The following is an 18,404-nucleotide window of genomic DNA, read 5'->3' as shown; positions in this document are numbered from 1 at the left end:
GACGTGCGGCATGGCCAAATAAATTTAAAAAAAAAGATATACTCCGTATCCCATTGGAGAGTAAGTGCTCCAGCTAAAGGAAATTTCAGGAGGAGAGAGGGCATATTTGATTATAGCTCTGCTGCGGCACTTTGCCTCGTGGCTGGCACAATGTATGCACTCAACAAATACTTTGCCAAAATAATTGAGTGCCTAGAATTCCTGATGGTTTTCACTTTGTTTCTCGTTTCGTTTTTATATTTCTAATTTTCCTACCGCAAAATTTTTGTGTAATGAGAATAAAATTAAAATAAAATGAATTTCTTCTAGTTTAATGTAAGGTTTAGGTATCTGAGGTCTAGGAAGGGACCAGTTGGTCGGCTGTCCTGGCTTGTTTGTGAATCTCGTTATGTCTGGTAGCACAGATACAGAGGCATATTGGGGATCAACTATTCAATCGGAGGTGATGTGGAGCTAGCGATGAGGTAGTGAAAGAATAAGAAAACCAGCAGGTGGAGGTTGCAGAATGAGAGCAGAGTGGTCAGAGGCTCACCTTTAATTATCTCCTCTGCTTTTAAATTAAGTATGTCTGCTGTGTCAGGAACATGGGGCATTCAGGAATTCCAGGAGGAAAGAGACCAGGCATGTTTTGCTAGTGCTGAATCCACATCACCTAACACGATGGTTTGGATGATTTTTTTTTTTTAATGAATGCATTTATGTAAGCATGAATGAATGAAAAACCTCTGCTGGCAATGAAGGCCACTCCGCCAAAGACAAAGAAGTAAAGCTTGGGGAGAGAAGTTGGAGGGATATTTTTGAACATTTTTTTTTCTTAATTTCCTTCCCAAATTGTGACGGCAATGAGATAAAAGCCCACCCTTAAATGTGTGTGTATCTTGGATAGGACAGTAGCTAAACGATTCCACTTGAACTTGTAAAGACCCCAGAGTTTGTGCACATAAATGACCAGAAGACGAGTTGTTGATTTCGATGTGTCGCCAGTTGTAATGACACCTAATGACTAGAAATAAATCAGTGACTTCTGTCTTCTTGGGGGGCTTTTTAGAATAAAATAGATGCTGTAAGTCTGCTGGAGTGGTATGTTTCTCTTGTCTACACTTTTATTCCCAAACATCAAATCTTTCAGGTGTTACAAACGAATCACACGTAGAGACAAAAACTCTTTGTGAGTTAAAGAAGGGAATAGGAAGCACCGATGTGGGATCGGCAGCAGAGGACAGAGGGGACACAGCTGGAAAAAGGTGCTGAAGCAGTTGAGAAAGGTTGGAGGGTGGCAGGTAACGGGGTGTTTGGCCAACTCAAGTGGAGTGTGTGGGTGTGAGTGTGAAAGAAACGCAAGTGAAAATCCCTGGCTCTCAGTGTCCTTGAAACATAAGGTTAAATAAGCTCCAGGAATGCCTTGCTGTTCCCATCACATGTCACAGTGCCTGGTACCACAGTGGATTCGTAGTATTTTCTGTGTGAATGAATGAATGGGAAACAGGATAAGGGGAGGTTGCCTGGGTTACAGGAAAGACCATCTCAGTGTGTTGGAAAGCTGATTCTAATATAAAAGACAGGACATATTAGAAAGGGTGATGTCAGGAATTCCCTGGTGGTCCAGTGGTTACAATTCTGTGCTTTCACTGCCGGGACCAGGTTCGATCCCTGGTTGGGGGACTAAGATCTTGCAAGCTGCACAGCGTGGCCGGAAGAAAAAAGGGGTGATGTTTGTGACCATCCAGACCTGAGGTCCCATGGCCTGGAAAGGGCTCTAGTAACGGGGATAAAGGGAAAGGGGCCTTGGACATACGTGGAGTGAGGAGGGAGGAAAGAAGTCACCAGTGAGGATCTGTGACGAGGGAATCTGTGCATGTGTGGGGACCCGCCTGTGGGGACTGGGAAAGTTCAGGGCAGTAGGATCTGGGAATTGAGAGGAGGGGGTGAAGTAGAAGTATGTCGGACCGCTAGCACCTGTCCTGTTGATTTTCAAGTGATGATGGTGTTGGCATGGCTACAGTTGAGGGAGAAGCCACGTAGGTACATGACTCAGTAATAGAAGCTGCTAGCCATCGACAGACGGTGATGGAAACTGTGGGAACAGATGCTCATTTGAGGGGTTAAGTACAGAGGACAGGCACACGGGGCAGCAGGTAAAGGACATGCTAGAAACCATAATGTAGAAGATGGAAGATTCAGAAGACGAATGCAAACCCAAGAGAGTTCCAAGGAGAAGAAAAGACCCACAGGGTTGCAAGTACCTCACAGCTAAAGAAAAATGAATATATTTTCTTTTGGTCCAGAGAGAGCTGGGGTGACCTGAGGAAGTAAAATATTGCTGCCACGGACTACAAAACTGGATTTTAACCATTTAAAAGAGAGCCATGAACCAAAGTGTCTTTTCTCCCTGAGTTGCCACTAGCTGTTTCCAAGTAAAAGATTCACCAATGAACATATTACAACTGCAGACTCCACCCACTGTTATACTATTTAAATACCAGCTACTTTTAATAAGTGTGAAAAAGCAACTGGAAACCCCGCTTGTCAAACTTAGTGCACTGCCTTATGGAGGACACTTCTGTAAACAGAGAAAAAAAAATATCGTGTTATAAGTACATGATAGTGATAAGGCTAAGATACACAGAAGCAATTTCCCATCAAAATAATAAGCGTACCTAGGATACTTAAATATTCCTCCTGGTCTTTATCAGGGGAATAATAGGTTTGCTGTACTCAGTTATATTGATTCAACATGAATGAATGTGTATGACAATATTTCTGTATATAAAGGAAAATTATTACAATTAATTGCCTCAAATTAATGTTGGATTCTTCATATGTTTGTAACTTGAACTTATTTAATATTATTAAATCAGTTATAGTTTCAGTGATTCAGGAGCTAGTTGTTGATAAATACATATTTGTTGAGTTTTAATATATATGTGGATTAACCAGGTTTTCCTGGGGACTGTTTGATTTGGTGACACTTTTGTATTAGGTCAATTTTGAAAGTAGATGATAACTGATGTCATTCATTGTAGTTGCACAGTTTTGGTGGCTCAAATATAGCCATCGTGGAGATTTTTAAAAAAAATAAATTCTGGATGTCTACTTCTCTAAGATAACAAATCCATAATCAAAAATCGGTTTTGCTCCAGATGGAATATTAGTAATACAAGGGTGCATGGAATTCATATGTGACGATTTCACATTTATACATCAAAATTTTTTCAGACCTTAACTTATGGCCGAATCACAGAGCAATAAATGGCCATCCATAAGCTGCCACTGGCTCAGTGGAAAGGTAGTATGGCTGGTAGCTAGGCCTATACATTTTTCTTCTATCATCTTTGAACTACATTGTAAAACCTCTCTTTATTTCCTCCTTTGCGTTGTGTGAAATCTTGAAGGATTTCTGAAAGATCCTGTATCCAGTTTTTGGGTACATAGGAGACTGTCATTCGAGACGCATCCCAAATTGAGGCCACCAGATGTTCCCCCGCTCCACAGTAAATCCGAGAACAAGCATAATTTGAATATCCTGCATATATTTACATATCAATGTCAAGAGTCCCTAACTCCAATTATGTAAAATAAAATTAATTAGTGCAGCCTCCTGCAAAACCCATATTCAAATCCAATATTCAGGGCAAGGCAGCCTGGAAATACCTAGCACATCTTAAAGGCAATTAGCTTGATTTCTTCTGGGAATAAAAGGGCCAGGCAGATGCGCCTACCTTGGTGCATCAAGGAGAACAGACATAGAGGTAGGCGCTCGAACACAGGGAATGGGATCAAAGGCGATTGGTCCTGAGCTTCTGTGTTCTCTTTCCCAGTGAATGTTGCACACATTTACACAATCTGCAAACACATTCACGTTCTTCTCCTGCTCCCGCGAGGATTGAGTGGCACTCGCTGTCCTTGGTTAGGTTTCTTTCTCCAGCCCCAAGGAGCAGCAGAGAGCAGAGCCAGTGCACCTTCCTGGTGATGGAACTACTGCATTTTCCTGACTTGGCGTCGCCATGGCTGTGTGCTGCCTGGAGGACCTTTACCCTCCCTTACCTGCCTTTAGAAATTCTCCTAATCATTCCTCAGCACCAGTTTGGTCTACTACAAACACCTTAGACTTTGTAGTCAGAGCTTCTTTTAAAACCTCAAGTTTGCTTTGGTGACCTTGGTTGCTGCCTCGAGACTGGACTTCCTCATGCTTGCATAAAAAGACAAGATGCTTCCTTTCTTCCACCAGTTGTAAAAATTAAATATCATTGCTAAGTGCCCAAAACATAGTTCATATCCAGAAAATGTTAGCTCCTCTCCTTCCTTTAAGACTCAAGCCAGGGACTTCCCTGGTGGCGCAGTGGTTAAGACTCCGAGCTCCCAATGCAGGGGGCCTGGATTTGATCCCTGGTCAGGTGACTAGATCCCACATGCATGCCGCAACTAAGAGTTCATATGCCACAGCTAAGGAGCCCGTGAGCCGCAACTAAGATCTGGCACAACCAAATAAATAAATAAATATTTAAAAAAAACAAAAAGATTCAACGCAGGTGTTAATCAAAGGAGAAGTCTCTGTGGGTGCAGGGGTGATCAGGCACCGCCTACCTTTACAGTATCTCCTCCCACATTTTTGCACTTACATTTGCTACTTGTGTCCTGAGGGCCCAACGTGTAGCTGCTGGATTGTGGCTGGTGGTAGCGATGGCTAAAGGGAGGTGACATGTATAGCAAGATGGGGATGACTCAGAATTGTGGAAATCTAAGTGGAAAGCAGGCATTTCATCATACCCCTCTTCAGTATGCTTTGGGTTTACTTCAGAGTTGGTAGAAGAATTGGTATAGTTACAAAATTCATAAAAGAAAAAAACGCTTTATTTAGAGTAGATTCTGCCCCATTCTGTCTGGCTCCCATCCACTATGGCAAGGACAAAACTGGGAGGTCAACTTGGGTCTATCCTATTGTTGGAAATAAATGTCTGTGAGTGTCACATTAAATTAACCCCAGGGGAAAATTCTGAGAATGATCTGTAGTTTATCTGGACTGGTCAGCTGTGCTCTGGCACTGACCACCTTTAAGTGGAGACAGCTCTAGGTATATGAACATAAACCTCAAAAAATTTCCTATTCATATGTGAACCCTAAGAGGCAAAGCCATTTTACCCCAGTTAATCCAGACCCCAGTGGTCTCTAAAGTAGCACACAGAAAGTTTTATGATGTGCACAAGATGATCTGTTGGGTTGGGAGAAAAAAAATTCAAGTTTTTTTAATTAACTTTTATCTCATCCTTTAAAAATTTCTAGCTGCATGTATTGATTATATACAGTATAATAGAACATGGGTGAAATTAACAAATGCCTAGGCATGCATGGGAGACTCTGTTTTTGTGATTAGGGTAAGGATGGTTTAGGGCACTAACACCCTCTCCATTTCCGCTTCCAGACTGTGGTTTTGAACTTGCTCCCCAGACCTAACTTCAGCATGCTCAAAAGGAAGCAGAGCTCCAGGGTGGAGGCCCAGCCGGTCACTGACTTTGGTCCTGATGAATCTCTGTCGGACAACGCAGACATACTCTGGATTAACAAGCCAGTAAGTTTCTTTTTGGAAGTGTGGAGAGGCCCACGCTGATATAAAGGAAATTTGATTCATTTAATTCAAAACTCATGTAGCTTTGGCTTTGAAATGTCTGAACTGCATAGAACTGCAGCTTTGGAGTCTGGAGGTTGAGAACAATCCCGATGAAATAATGAGGTGCCGCTGTGAGTTATTCACAGAGGAAGGCAGGGGAGGTGGTCTGGCTCCCCCTCCTCCCTTCAGAGTCACGAAATGTGGAGTTAATACCACTTCTCAGGTTGACCCAAAGCTGGAGACCGAGATGGGGAACCTGTTCGACCAGACTTCCTTTACTTACCTTCTCATGATGCAGGAGTCTGAGGAGATAATCGGAAGTTTGGAATTAAAGGTCTCCTTCTGAGTTGCACGGAAAGGTTAATGAGATAGTGGATAGTGTCTCTGAAGAACTTGGTCACCGTCTCTGCCTAATTAAGCTGAAGGGAACTTGAGGGGAAGCCTGGCTACACCAAGTGTCATTGTACACGAGACAGTCTAGCAGCCAGAGCTGGGGCGGAAGGCAGAGTCACAGGGCTGGGAAGCTCAGCTCTAGGATCCTGAGCGGTATAGACTCCTTTATCAAACCAGCAGCAGGGGCTGAAGTCAGGAAATGAACCGCTACTCTCGCAGTGCTTGCCTTTCCCTTGACCTTGATCATGATAAAGATGATCGGCCTTGGTCCCCCTGTCCTTTCCCGTCTAATCTGTCCTCAAGACTGCTTCTCGCCTGCTCACATTTCTTTCCACATTTCCGTGTCTGTTTACGTCACCCTTCTGCTTTACGACCATTGAAACATCCCTGTTACCTACAGTGCAAATCAAAATGCGTTAGTATCACATGCAAAGCTCTTTATATTGTGGTTCTAACTTGCTCAGCAACTGCCCTTTCCTGCATCTACACTCTGTTCCCTTGTCGGTGGCTTCCTGCTCCTCCGAGATGTTCGGCCAGTTCACGTTGTTTCCTTTGCCCGGAGACCCTTTCCCAGCAGCTCAGATGAGTCACATCCCCCTCACCCATGAAGCCTGGCTCAGATGTGACCCCTGCCCCCATCCACTCTGAGTTTCCTCCTTTGACCCTTCCCCACCACAGATGGAATGAACCTCTTCTTTGTCCACTTATCCTACTTTATATGTAAGTAGAAATGATATTGTATATAAATATCTATGTTATGCGTATCAGACTGAAAGTAATGATGAGTCAAAACTGTGTTGTTTCCATTTGTGTGTCCTCAGAGCCCAGCATAAGTTCTGACACATAGTGGGTCTTCCATTCATGTTTAGAGAGTTTGAACGGAATAGACAATAAAGCAGTCGCTAACTTTTTCTTAGTATCCACCACATACAGAGCTTTCTGAGAACTTCTGAAGAAGGTAGTTTTATAGATGTAGGCGTGTAAACACTAACTAGAATGATTAATGCTTAATGAGAATTCATTCTTTAAATTCACGACAGTTTTGTTGTGGGAGAACCCATCTTTTGAAACTCTTTTGTAATTAGATCCTTTGTGTTGGAGGCCCAGATGGGGCTAAATTTACACACTGATGTTTATTGAAGCGCTTCCTAATTGCCATGAAAAGTACATCAACTTTTAAAGTTAATCATCAGTGACTTATATGGTATGGAATTAGCAGCATTATGTCTTCATGCAAATCTTACAACTGTCAGATTAGTATTATAACCCACTCACCAGCCTACAGGGGTCTGAGTCTCCTCAAAGTTCTGACAATTTTTCTGTTTCTCATTGTGGGTGCTTGCTAGCTTGTGTAGCTGCAGAACCATCTACTATGAAACTAAAACATCTTCTTTCAGGGGGAGTATATTAAAGGATTAATGTGACTGCATATATATATATACAGGACAATCGATAAATAACACATTGAAATTACGTTTAGGAATTGTGTACTAACTGATTAGCTAGTAATATTAATTGTGTAGGTTTAGCATGCAGATGCGTTAATATTTTTTCTCCTAGGTGTTAGTTTTCATAATAAGATGTTATACGTGAGTAATTTTATGTCCTACACATGTATACACACACATTTATCTTTTTAATTCCTACTTCTTTAGGTTGGGGTTAAGGAAAGTCTTCAAACAGCACATGCACTGCCAGAATTGCACACAGACTTATTTTTTGGCATTTTAGGAGAGATATCTGGGCTAAATTTTTATAAAACATGTTCTCCAAAGTAAAGAGGAAAGTCCATTTATTATTAAGCTTTGAAAATATAGGATGAGAGCAGATTTTAAAACATATTTTTATACAAGGGTGTTACATATAAGATACAATAGAAAGAAAACCCTCCTTATGGAATATGTATCAATTTATTTTAAGAAGCATTTGAGGTCTACTAGGATTGGCCACTGTGCTAGATTCCAGGGAAGTTACAATAAATATGGTCCCCGTTTCTAGGTGCTCATAGTACCTAAAAAAGTATGAAAGTAATAGCATGTCACTTTTCTATCGATATATATTTTGATGGAATCAGAATCTCCCTATATTATGGCCTTATGCCCTGGTAAGTATCAGAGCCATTGGGGTAGCCTGACCTGGTTCACATCGAAGCTTTGGCTTTTATTAATGCAGGACCACAGACAAGCCCCTTAACCTTCCTTAGTGTTTTCATGTTGAAATTAGGCTGCTTTGAGAATTAAACGATGTAAAATACGTGAAAATATTTAGCACGTTACAAGTGTTTAACGTGTTAGTTTCCTTCTTCCTTTTCCCCCTACTGGTGAAATATTTCCATCTCGCTATTACGTTTTCCAAATAGCATGGTTCATAACACAAGTTTAGGATATTTCGTGGCATCAAGGTAGTAACTCTGGACCATCTCTGCAGTGGGTTCATTCTCTGCTGCGCATCTGTGCCATCATCAGCGTCATTTCTGTCTGCATGAACACGCCCATGACCTTCGAACACTACCCTCCTCTGCAGTATGTGACCTTCACCCTGGACATTCTGTTGATGTTCCTCTACACAGCAGAGATGATAGCAAAAATGCACATCCGGGGGATTGTCAAGGTGGGTATTTCCATGTTATTTAAGCTAAAAACCAAAGTGCATTGAAAATCTAAATCAGTTTAATGCTTTCACATTAATTTCAGTCAGACAAAACGTCTGTTTATTTTTTCGATATTGAAGTCCTTTTAAAAAGGGTATAACTCCAGATGTTGGTGAAAATATAATACATTAAGAATAATTCAAAAGTGAAGTCAATTGTGTAAGGCACAAAGTCTTGGAATATCTGAGAAGGAGCCAGATGGCCCCACTGCTGACTTCGTGAAGGCCAGAGGAGGGTCTTTCATGCCACCTACGGGGTGAGCACGCCACCTAGCCCGAGGAGGCACCTGTTGATTCATGGAACGCAGAATAAACGTCATGTGATAAATTTGCAGTGCTATGGTAATCAGCAGGATCTCATTCGCCTGAGGCATTCTGAAGATATTAAGAGGTAAAAAGAAAGGACTTGAAATGGAAAGGAATTCCAGGACTGTAACACAAGGAATGGGTAACGTGAAATTGGCACCTTTGGGAGACAATAAATAAATAAATAAAAGGAAAAGGGAAAGAAAGAAAAAGAAAAGGAAGAAAATTTCTGTCCCGGGGTATCTCTTCCTTCTGTAACCCTAACCTTCACAGAGGGTTTTTATTTATTTATATTTTAACCTTCATTAAAAATACGTAGATGATGCTGTCTCTAAAGTATTTCAAATTGTACTATTTAGAGAGACAGTGGTATAATGAAAGAGCAGAATGGGTGCTAGGGTCTGACAAATGACAGATTTGACTCAAATCCTAGCCTTTTCTTTTACTGGCTGTGTCAGCATCTCAAGTGAGTTAATTTTGATGAAGAAGGGCCTTATTTTGTAGAAGGGTTTCAAGACTTTAACAAGATGATGCTTAAGATATAGTTATTGGGTCAATTTTTTTGCTTCTCTTTACAATAATTCATTTTGTGCTATCTTTAAAAGAGGGGGTTCACAGTCAATGCACTACTTTTTTCACTTTTAACTTTTTAAAAACTTTTTATTATGGAACTTTAAAAATTTACATGAAAGTAGAGATTATAGTTGTAATGAATCCCTGTAACTCAGCATCAACAGTTATCGGTATTTGCCCAGTTCTATTTCATTTTAAAGCAAATCTGAGAAATCAGATTATTTCAGAAACAACTTCTTATTCATTGCTGACTGACAAAATCTTTTTTTTTACATATTGCATCTAGCACAATTATCAATAATTCCTTAATGTAGGCTAATACCCCATCCATATTCATAATTCCCCAGGTGTCTAAAATATTTTCTTTTACAGTTAGCTTCTTTGAATCAGGACTCAAAGAAGCTGCACAAAGTGTATTTGTTATATTTTAAAATCTCATTTAAGTCTCTTTAAATCCTTTAGGTCTCAGCTCCACATGCCCCGCAAAAAAATTTTCCATGTCATTGATCCATTGGGAAAGTGAGTCTTTTGTCTTGCAGAATGTGCTACAGTCTAGGTTTGGTTAATTGCTTCCTGGTGGCTCTATTTAATAGTTTCTGTTTACTCCATATTCCCTGAACCTTTTTGACTGTTGACCAGTGATGCACACAGGTGTCTCTTTCACCACGTGGTCACCACAAAACAGGTTGTCAAACTTTTGGATATTTGCCAATCTGTTAGGTGGCAAATGGTAACTCAGTGTGGTTTTAATTTGCATCTCCGTTTGATGAGTGAGGTTGAACCTGATTCTATGTATATAAAAGCCATTTTCAAGTTGTCATTATTTTTCACTCAAATTTTGGGCACTTTCTGTGTGTTAGGAATATTAGCCCTTTATGATGTAAGTTGCAGTTATTTTTCCCCATTTGTCATTGTCTTTGGCTCTGCCTGTGGTTACTGGTACCACACACACTTCTTCCCGTCCCAGATCATGGGCAATCTTTCCATTCTATCAAGTCTGCTCCCACACCTTAAAGGACTGTTTTATAGTTTTCCTCATGTAGATTTTGCATGTTTTTTGTTATATTTATGCTCTGATTTTTTTTTTTTTTTGCTCTTGGCGTGGGGTCTTATCTTTTATTATGTATTCTTACTTACTGTTGTTCTTTTAAATGAAGGCTGTTGATTTCTGTGTGTTAATATTATATCCTGCCACTTTACTAAATTAACTAAATTCGTGTATTGTTTATAGTAGTTTTTCCATTCATTCTTTTGTTATTTCCATATCACCATATCGTGTACAAATAAAGACAGGTTTGCCTTTTTCTTTCCAATTCTTATGCCTCTAATTGCTGCCACTTATTTAATTGGGCCAGCTAATAATACATACAAAATTTTAAATAGTTTTAGAGACAGTGCGCATCTCTGCTTAGCTCCTGGCTTTGTTTAGAACACCTCTGATGTTTCCTAATTACGTAATCTGAAGGATTTGCGTTTGAAGTATGAATATTTTATCAAGTTAAGGGAATAAACATCAATTCCAACTTTCGAGAGTTGTACCTTGAATAGCTTTTAAATTCTGTTGAATGATGATTTTTCTCCTTAGCTCTTGTAATAGCGTGGATTTCCTAATAATTGAACTATCCTTACATTCCCAGAAAAAACTCAGCTGGGTCATGACACAGTTTTGTTCTGTTTTAATCGGTTATTTCATTATATTTGTTATTATTTTCCTTGTTTAAATTTTGTCTAATCTTTGTCAGGTTTTGATGTTAGATTTTCTCTGTGTATGTGTGTCTGTTTACTTATATGCTCTAAAATAATCTGAGTAATCTTGAAATTATTTTAACTTGGAAAGTTTGTTAGAAATCCCCTGTGAAACCATCTGATTCTAGTGGTTTTTTGATAGGACTCCCTCTTCTTTCTGTTTCTCCTAGGGAAATTGGTCTGTTTAGACTTGCTTGGTCTCTTGGGGGTCTGTTTGATGAAGTAAATTTTCTTATGAAATTATCCACTATTTAGTTTGTTTAATTTACTAACAGTATATGTTTATTATGCACTGATTTCCAGCTAAAATATTTGTACAGCTCTTTGCCAAACAATCTGAAAACTTATTAAGAAAAGTGTAACCTGATGCTTAAAATAGAACACGATGCACGCATATACTTTATTTGGGTTGGTAGACTCAAGTCCACGTCCCCGGAAAGGCTAATGGGAAGAGAGGGAAGAGGAGGTAGTGATACACTTAACGCTTATCGACTGTTAAGTATTTAGATAAATGTTGCCAGCACAAGATTTAGCCCCCAAGAGCAGCGGCCCTGTACACACATCATACCTCCTTGCAGGATTCACGGACAACTTCAGTGTTTCCACTGGCACGTGTACACATTCGCTACAGTGGTTCTTCTAGTTACACAGTGATTTGGGGGCAAGTATTTTAGCAAATGTAAATAGCAAAGATTTGTATAGTGAGAATTCAGATAGTGAGAGATAGACCTTCAGTATTTTGTGAAAATGCTGTAATAATGGTCTGAAGCAGGTACAGGGGAAGGGGGCACAAAAAATAGTGAAAAAATCTGCTTGAAGATGTCAGAGAAGTCTTGAAGAAAGAGCAAGGTGAAGTGATGTCTTGAAGTGTGAGGAGGTGTAGTCTATGGCGGGGGTATTGGCGGAGGGAAGTAAAGGGTTTCACAGAGAGAGAAAAGCAGTGCTTTGAGACACACGGGCTTGGAACACCCTGGAGCCTTGGGGCACTCTGCGTAGTCAGAAGTAGCAGATGGGAAGCTCAGGGAGCAGCTGGAAAGGACCCTGTGAACGCAGCCCGGCTGCACCGTGGAGGGCCTTGCAGCCCTGCGAGGAGCTCAGGCTTCCTCCTGTGGTCAGTTAAGATGCGTGGGGCATTTGAATCTGAGAGTGACACCCTCTGATTTGTGTTTGAGGAGCTCACTGTGGAGGTCACACGCCCCACGCACGACAGGAGAGAGAAATTGAAGCACAAAGTCCTTCCGGCAGAAAATGTCCTTCAGAATTTTCATTAGAGGAGTTTATGTATTTAAAGGATTTCACATCTTTTATGACGTTCCCCAAACTTGACTACATCTGCCAATTAATTCCCGCTGCCCAATAATTTGTTTCTAATTGCCTCCCCCACTAATTCTTGTTCCAGGAAGCATTCTAGCTCACCAAATCCCTACAGGCAAAAATAAAGCATTTGGGTGATACATGTTTGTGTTGCTGCAAAGCGTTCCATGTAGTGCAGACTGTGAATTCTTCAGACAATTCTCAGTTGTCTATTTTGCATCTGGCAATAGACCTGGCTAAAAGTAGCATGCATCCTCTGAGCACTTTTGAAGTAATAAATAATAATGCTAAGACACAGTGACAGATGGGCCCTGGGAACTCGGAACAATAAATCATGTGCTTATGAAACTACACCCGTGCATATTGTTTTGTAACTGCAAACTATATCCCTATAAATGTCTTCAGGTAAATGTGTTTGGTTTCTCTGCTTGTTAAATCCTTGCATGGCAATTTAAGGTCCTCTCTTATACTGTATAATTGATTGGCAGCCTCCAAGTGTTTATCTTTATAGAAATTGACGGACAGCTCTTGAATAACTCATCTCCTCAGGCACCAGCCTCCTGATTTCTGCCCATAACTCAAGTACTCTCTGCTCTCCCTTTCTTGTTGATGCAACAAACAAGTTAAAACCTTTCTTACATATTGGAGGCATTAAAATTTCTCAGATACCACTGGGCCTTCGTGTGTGTTAGGTTCTGGTTACATTTTGGAAGCAGGGGAAAGGGACAATTTATTATTTACAAATATTGTAACTTGAACATTAATACGGTAGGATTTTAAAAGGATCTGGACGTACTGACAAATTGAATCATAGCACCGTTTAACCAGTTATGGTGAAGAGTCTTTGAAAATACAAATTGAAAAAGAGGCAACTTGATGAATATGTCAGACACAAAATGCAATATGAGATTATGTTACGGAACCAAACTTGGGTCCCCTCACCCTCATGCAGTAAAGCCAATCTACTGACACTGTGTTGTGCTGAAGGAAAGTGCAGTGTTTATTGCAAGACCAAGCAAGGGGAATGGGTGACTAACGCTCAAGGACCCAAATTCCCTGAAGGCTTTCAGGGAAGGAGCTTTAAAGGCAAGGTGAGGGTGAGGGTCAAGGAGTGCATGATCAGCTCATGGAGCTGGTGGTGAGGTGACTGCCTTCTGGTTCCAACCAGTCTGGGGTCTAGGTGCTGGTGGTCAGCATGCAGTTAACTTCTTCCACCTGATGGAGGTTTTAGTATCGGCAAAACACCTCAAGGATATGGGCTCAGAATAGTATCTATAGGCCTTGAAGAGGAATTAAAAGTCTTTGACTATGTTTTATGGCTAAACTATTATTTTGCCTTGTTTGCCTTTGTTTCTGTATTTTCTCACTTCTCTGATTAAACTTGCTCTTTGGAACTCTGGGAAGGCCTAGGAGGCTAGAGCTTTTCTACCAACAAGAGGTGGGGGACAGGGCAGGGTCCCACTTGGCTTCAATTATATTTCAAAGTGCCAGGTTTCAAAGTCCCTATTCTGTTTATTAAAAGGTATTTTACACTTATGGAGCCTTGGTGATTATCAATAATGATTGATATGATATCAATTTCAATTCATATTTATAATTCAATTATATCTACAATTTCATTAAAATGCAAAAATTATATAAACCTTGACCTATTTGCATGGCACATAGTCTTTGCTGATTCAAACTACACTAATCCAAGAAATATCCAGATGTTATCTCATCATTTCAACTGTGATCTTTCATGATTATGAAGGAAAAGAGTCTTAACTCTAAGGTATTGCCTTGAAAGGTACTCCATCTTTCTCTTTTTGCCACAAAGAATCATTTCTTTAAAGGAACAATTTTAGTAGCTTCAGTGAATGGATAGATGCATGGATGCATTCATGAAGCATATGCACTGACTTCTTACTGTCTGCATTGTAATCTACAGAGGCTCTAAGACATGGTTCCTGTGCTTATCTCATAGATCATTTAATATCTGCTGTATGTCGTACATGGTGCTAGGTGGTGGGAGTGCCATCCGAAATAGTCTAGTAAGTTTCAAGATGCTACTAATCTTCAGAACAAACTCAAACATTTACAGTGGGGAATAGACCTTTTCTTAAATGCAACACCAGAGAATACGTTTAGAGAAGATTTAAGTAGGAGACCCAAACTGCAGGGGCTAAAATATAAACTCATTAAATGACTGGATGGGGATTACAAAGGACTCTTCTGTAGGTTACACAGTATGAACCTTATTTATTTACATGAGCTGAGTTGCTGGTGGTAGCATGATTTGTGAGCAAAAGTGCTGATCAGAGTAGGCTGTGATCAGACCAAAGTCTGGAGGGAAAAGTTGGCACAGACTGCGGAGAATTTTTCAGGAAGATGGAACAGCATGAAGAACAATGGATGCTAAAGGGCAAAAGGTTAAAAGAAAAGATGGGAAAAATCTGAGTGTTATTGGCCTTTGTATCCCAGGTCACAATAACACAGCTTGTTAAAGGTTTTTATAAATAATGGACGACCCCTGGAAACAGGAACCAAAACATAATGTATAAAACTTCTGCTCAGCGGATTATTTCACGTATTATACCAGACGAGTAAAAAGAAGCCAGTTTTAGTTGACCATTACGTGCCATCTAGTATGTGGTGGTTCTTACTGGGGACAGCCAGATGCCACTGTGAATTTCTGCAATGTCTAAAGCAGAAAACATTCCAAATAATGCAACTCAAATGACTTTGTAATTCAGAAATAGTTTTCTACATTATACAGTAGTAGTTTTTGCTAAGCCAGTTTTCATAATATGAGGTCATTTGAAATTCAAATGTGTTTTTATGCTTTTGTTTTATTTGGGACCCTAAATGATTTAAAATAATCCTTTTATGTAGGTCAAACTATACTCCAGGTCAGCTTTGCAACATCAATTTCTTTAGCAGACAAATTTATGTAGTAAATAAAAAACAAAAATTCAGCCAACTCTGTTACTGATAACTTTACGTTGTGAATTTGTGAGGCCCAAATTTTTCAAATTTGACTTTATTTGCACCAACTGACAAAGTGATTTTTGTTAAAGCTAAAATTTTCAACTTTTAAAAAATTTAATATTGAAAATCTATTTAAAAAAATATAACACATGACCATTAGTCAAAAGACACATGTATGGATATTCTGTGAAAATTATGTCTCTCTTCTGCCTTTGGCTCTTGCCACTCTGTTCCCCTCCCAGGGAAATACCACTATTTATCCTCACTTTTTATATTTTAAATAAACCTCAATATAATGAGAAGCTCTTACCCTGTATCTAATTGAACATAATTTGTTACTAAAGCAAATTATGAGCAACAATAGAGGTTAATTGTAGTAATACTACATGCAACATTTTTTAATGCAAAATAGGAATAAAATAGTAATACTGTTTGGGAAAAAATATTATATAAGCTCATTCTATTTGGGTGCCTGTGTACCCAATTATCTGTAATTATTCTCTTTCTTGCCTAATATTTACTTTTAATTGTTACTATTTTAAAATAGTTCTCTGCTGAGCCCCATAAAATTTCAGTTTTCATTTTTGGAATTTTTTACATTTTTAAGCAATCACAATTATGCCTAGTTCTTCAAATAAAGATCAAGTGATATTTTTCTCTTACTTTTTACTCAACATACAAGTAAAGAACACATTTGTTTAATAAAAGTCAATTTGAAAATATATAATTTTTCTGTGTAACACTTATCAACATAACGTACTGTATATTTACATTTTTAAAAAATTAACATTTAAAAAAATTTTATAAAATAATGCATTCTCATGTCAGAGTAGACTCACAAGTAAAAAATGAAAGTAGTATGTCTTCCTTATCTTTCTTTTACATTTAAAATCCCAATTAAGTCGATGTATGTTTATTTTGGAAATGAAGGCAAGTTTCTTCATCTTCACTTTTAATTCAATTCAACATGAATTCCTGGTTAATTTCCCGCTAATGATGGTTGTTCCCAGAGATTTAAAATCCTTCACTGACCACTGTGTGCTCAATGGTCAGTGAAGGACTAACCTTGGTTCTTATAGGAAGAGTTGGTTTTAGGACCTAAGCAGCCTATTAAGTAGGATGGCCTCTGGTTCCTTATGTGATAGACTCTGTGTGGCTAAGAGAAAAAATAGTGATCTTTTACCTTTGCATGAATTTAAAATTTACATGCAAAGTTCTGCAGTTATGGAGTGTTTTATAAATTATTTTCCTCATATATAATACCATTTAAAATGCTAAAAGTGTTCCTTTTGAAAGTCTGCTCAATTATGATACAAAAATTGTAGATAGCTTATGCTGAATTAACACTTGATTATTCCCTCCACAGATGTTTTTTGAAATTATTCATTTTGTCTGATAACACCATGTAAAATTTATTTTTAGGGGGATAGCTCCTATGTGAAAGATCGCTGGTGTGTTTTTGATGGATTTATGGTCTTTTGCCTTTGGGTTTCATTGGTGTTACAGGTAATTAAACACTTTTAAATTACAAGGGGGTATTTTCCAAAATGGGCATTATTTTACATTGAAAATCTAAATAGATATATTAAAGAGTATATATAAAATGTGATTGTGTAATTTCCTAAAACATTATTTTTTAAATGTTTATTGGTTTTAAAAAGCCTAACATTTAAATCATTGTCAGTCACATTTTTGAATTATTTCTCAATCAGAAATAAAAATTAGTACCATATGAGATTATTTCTTATTAAGCAGATGTTAGAAATATATTCATTGAAATAAACAAAAGAACATGGAGTGAGGTTTCTGTATTTGTAGAATAAAAATTTGAATTTAAAAATTAAAATTCCAGTCTTTTAGGTGACTGAATTCTCACTAAAAATAGCTAAAATAATATAAATACATTGGGATAAATATAGGTTAACATAAAATGCTGTATTGCTAATAGAAAACGCCTTACTATGAGAAATGGGGAACATAGATTAAAAAGGCCTGAAGGACGGGTTTTATTGAAAACCAGTAGAATTCATTCCCATGCATTCATTCAGGCTTGATTTTGCATTTAATTCAACTGAAGTTACTGTATTCTTCATTTAAAAAAAAATCAGAATAAAATAAATTCATAGTCTATCCTGCAAACTCATCATGGTGCTTATTGATAAGCTGTCCTTATTTTTATAAAGCTCACCTCTCCAGTAATTAATTTCATCCTGCATATTAAATGTGTTCTTTTCCATTTAATAACTATTGTATGATTGACAAACATTTCCTAATTATCATCTTGCCTCTACTGGTAAATGGAATTCTTTTTCATCTTTTTCATAGTATTTTTAACCCTTTCGCCGTTACTTTGTGTTCTAGATACTCAAAAAAGTTCCGCCAAAGACCATTACTAGTGAGGAAGGCTTAGCATACTTATTCTGTATTCTTCGTTGGCACTTATTTTTGTAATAAAAACTGTGCCTTGATGGATTATACAGGGAATGAACAAGATTAATGACACTTTCATTAGTTTATGTTTCTCTTAAGAAAGCTATAGCTTCAAAATGTACTCCAAAGAAAGTTGATTTCGGTGGAAGATAATGCAGGGCCCAGGATGAACCTCTGATGCTGTCTGTATAGTCCTGACTACAAGTATTGCTAAGCGAAAGTCTGAATTGTTTGTTCACCTCTGAATTTGCAGGTATTTGAAATCGCTGATATAGTTGATCAGATGTCCCCTTGGGGCATGTTACGGATCCCACGGCCACTAATTATGATCCGGGCATTCCGGATTTATTTCCGATTTGAACTACCAAGGACCAGAATTACAAATATTTTAAAGTAAGCACTGCTTTTACGTAAGTTA

The 18,404-nt window shown here is 38.6% G+C and overlaps 1 protein-coding gene across 5 annotated transcripts in view; it reads left to right on the top strand.

The window, feature by feature from the left end:
- NALCN (sodium leak channel, non-selective) overlaps positions 1-18,404 on the top strand; it is a 279,498-nt gene that overhangs the window by 10,912 nt on the left and 250,182 nt on the right. For all 5 annotated transcript variants that reach the window (XR_011070942.1, XM_068526400.1, XM_068526401.1 and 2 more), the window contains exons 2-5: positions 5,420-5,566; positions 8,426-8,608; positions 16,979-17,062; positions 18,240-18,379. Coding sequence is in view for 4 of the 5 variants with exons in the window: in XM_068526400.1 (XP_068382501.1) it covers positions 5,459-5,566; positions 8,426-8,608; positions 16,979-17,062; positions 18,240-18,379 (515 nt within the window). In the remaining variant the exon portion in view is untranslated. The remainder of the gene's footprint in view (positions 1-5,419; positions 5,567-8,425; positions 8,609-16,978; positions 17,063-18,239; positions 18,380-18,404) is intronic.

The sequence above is a fragment of the Eschrichtius robustus genome, chromosome 18 (assembly GCF_028021215.1).
Source record: "Eschrichtius robustus isolate mEscRob2 chromosome 18, mEscRob2.pri, whole genome shotgun sequence".
Classification (NCBI taxonomy): Eukaryota; Metazoa; Chordata; class Mammalia; order Artiodactyla; family Eschrichtiidae; genus Eschrichtius; species Eschrichtius robustus.
This window is presented reverse-complemented; position numbering and strand designations above follow the sequence as displayed.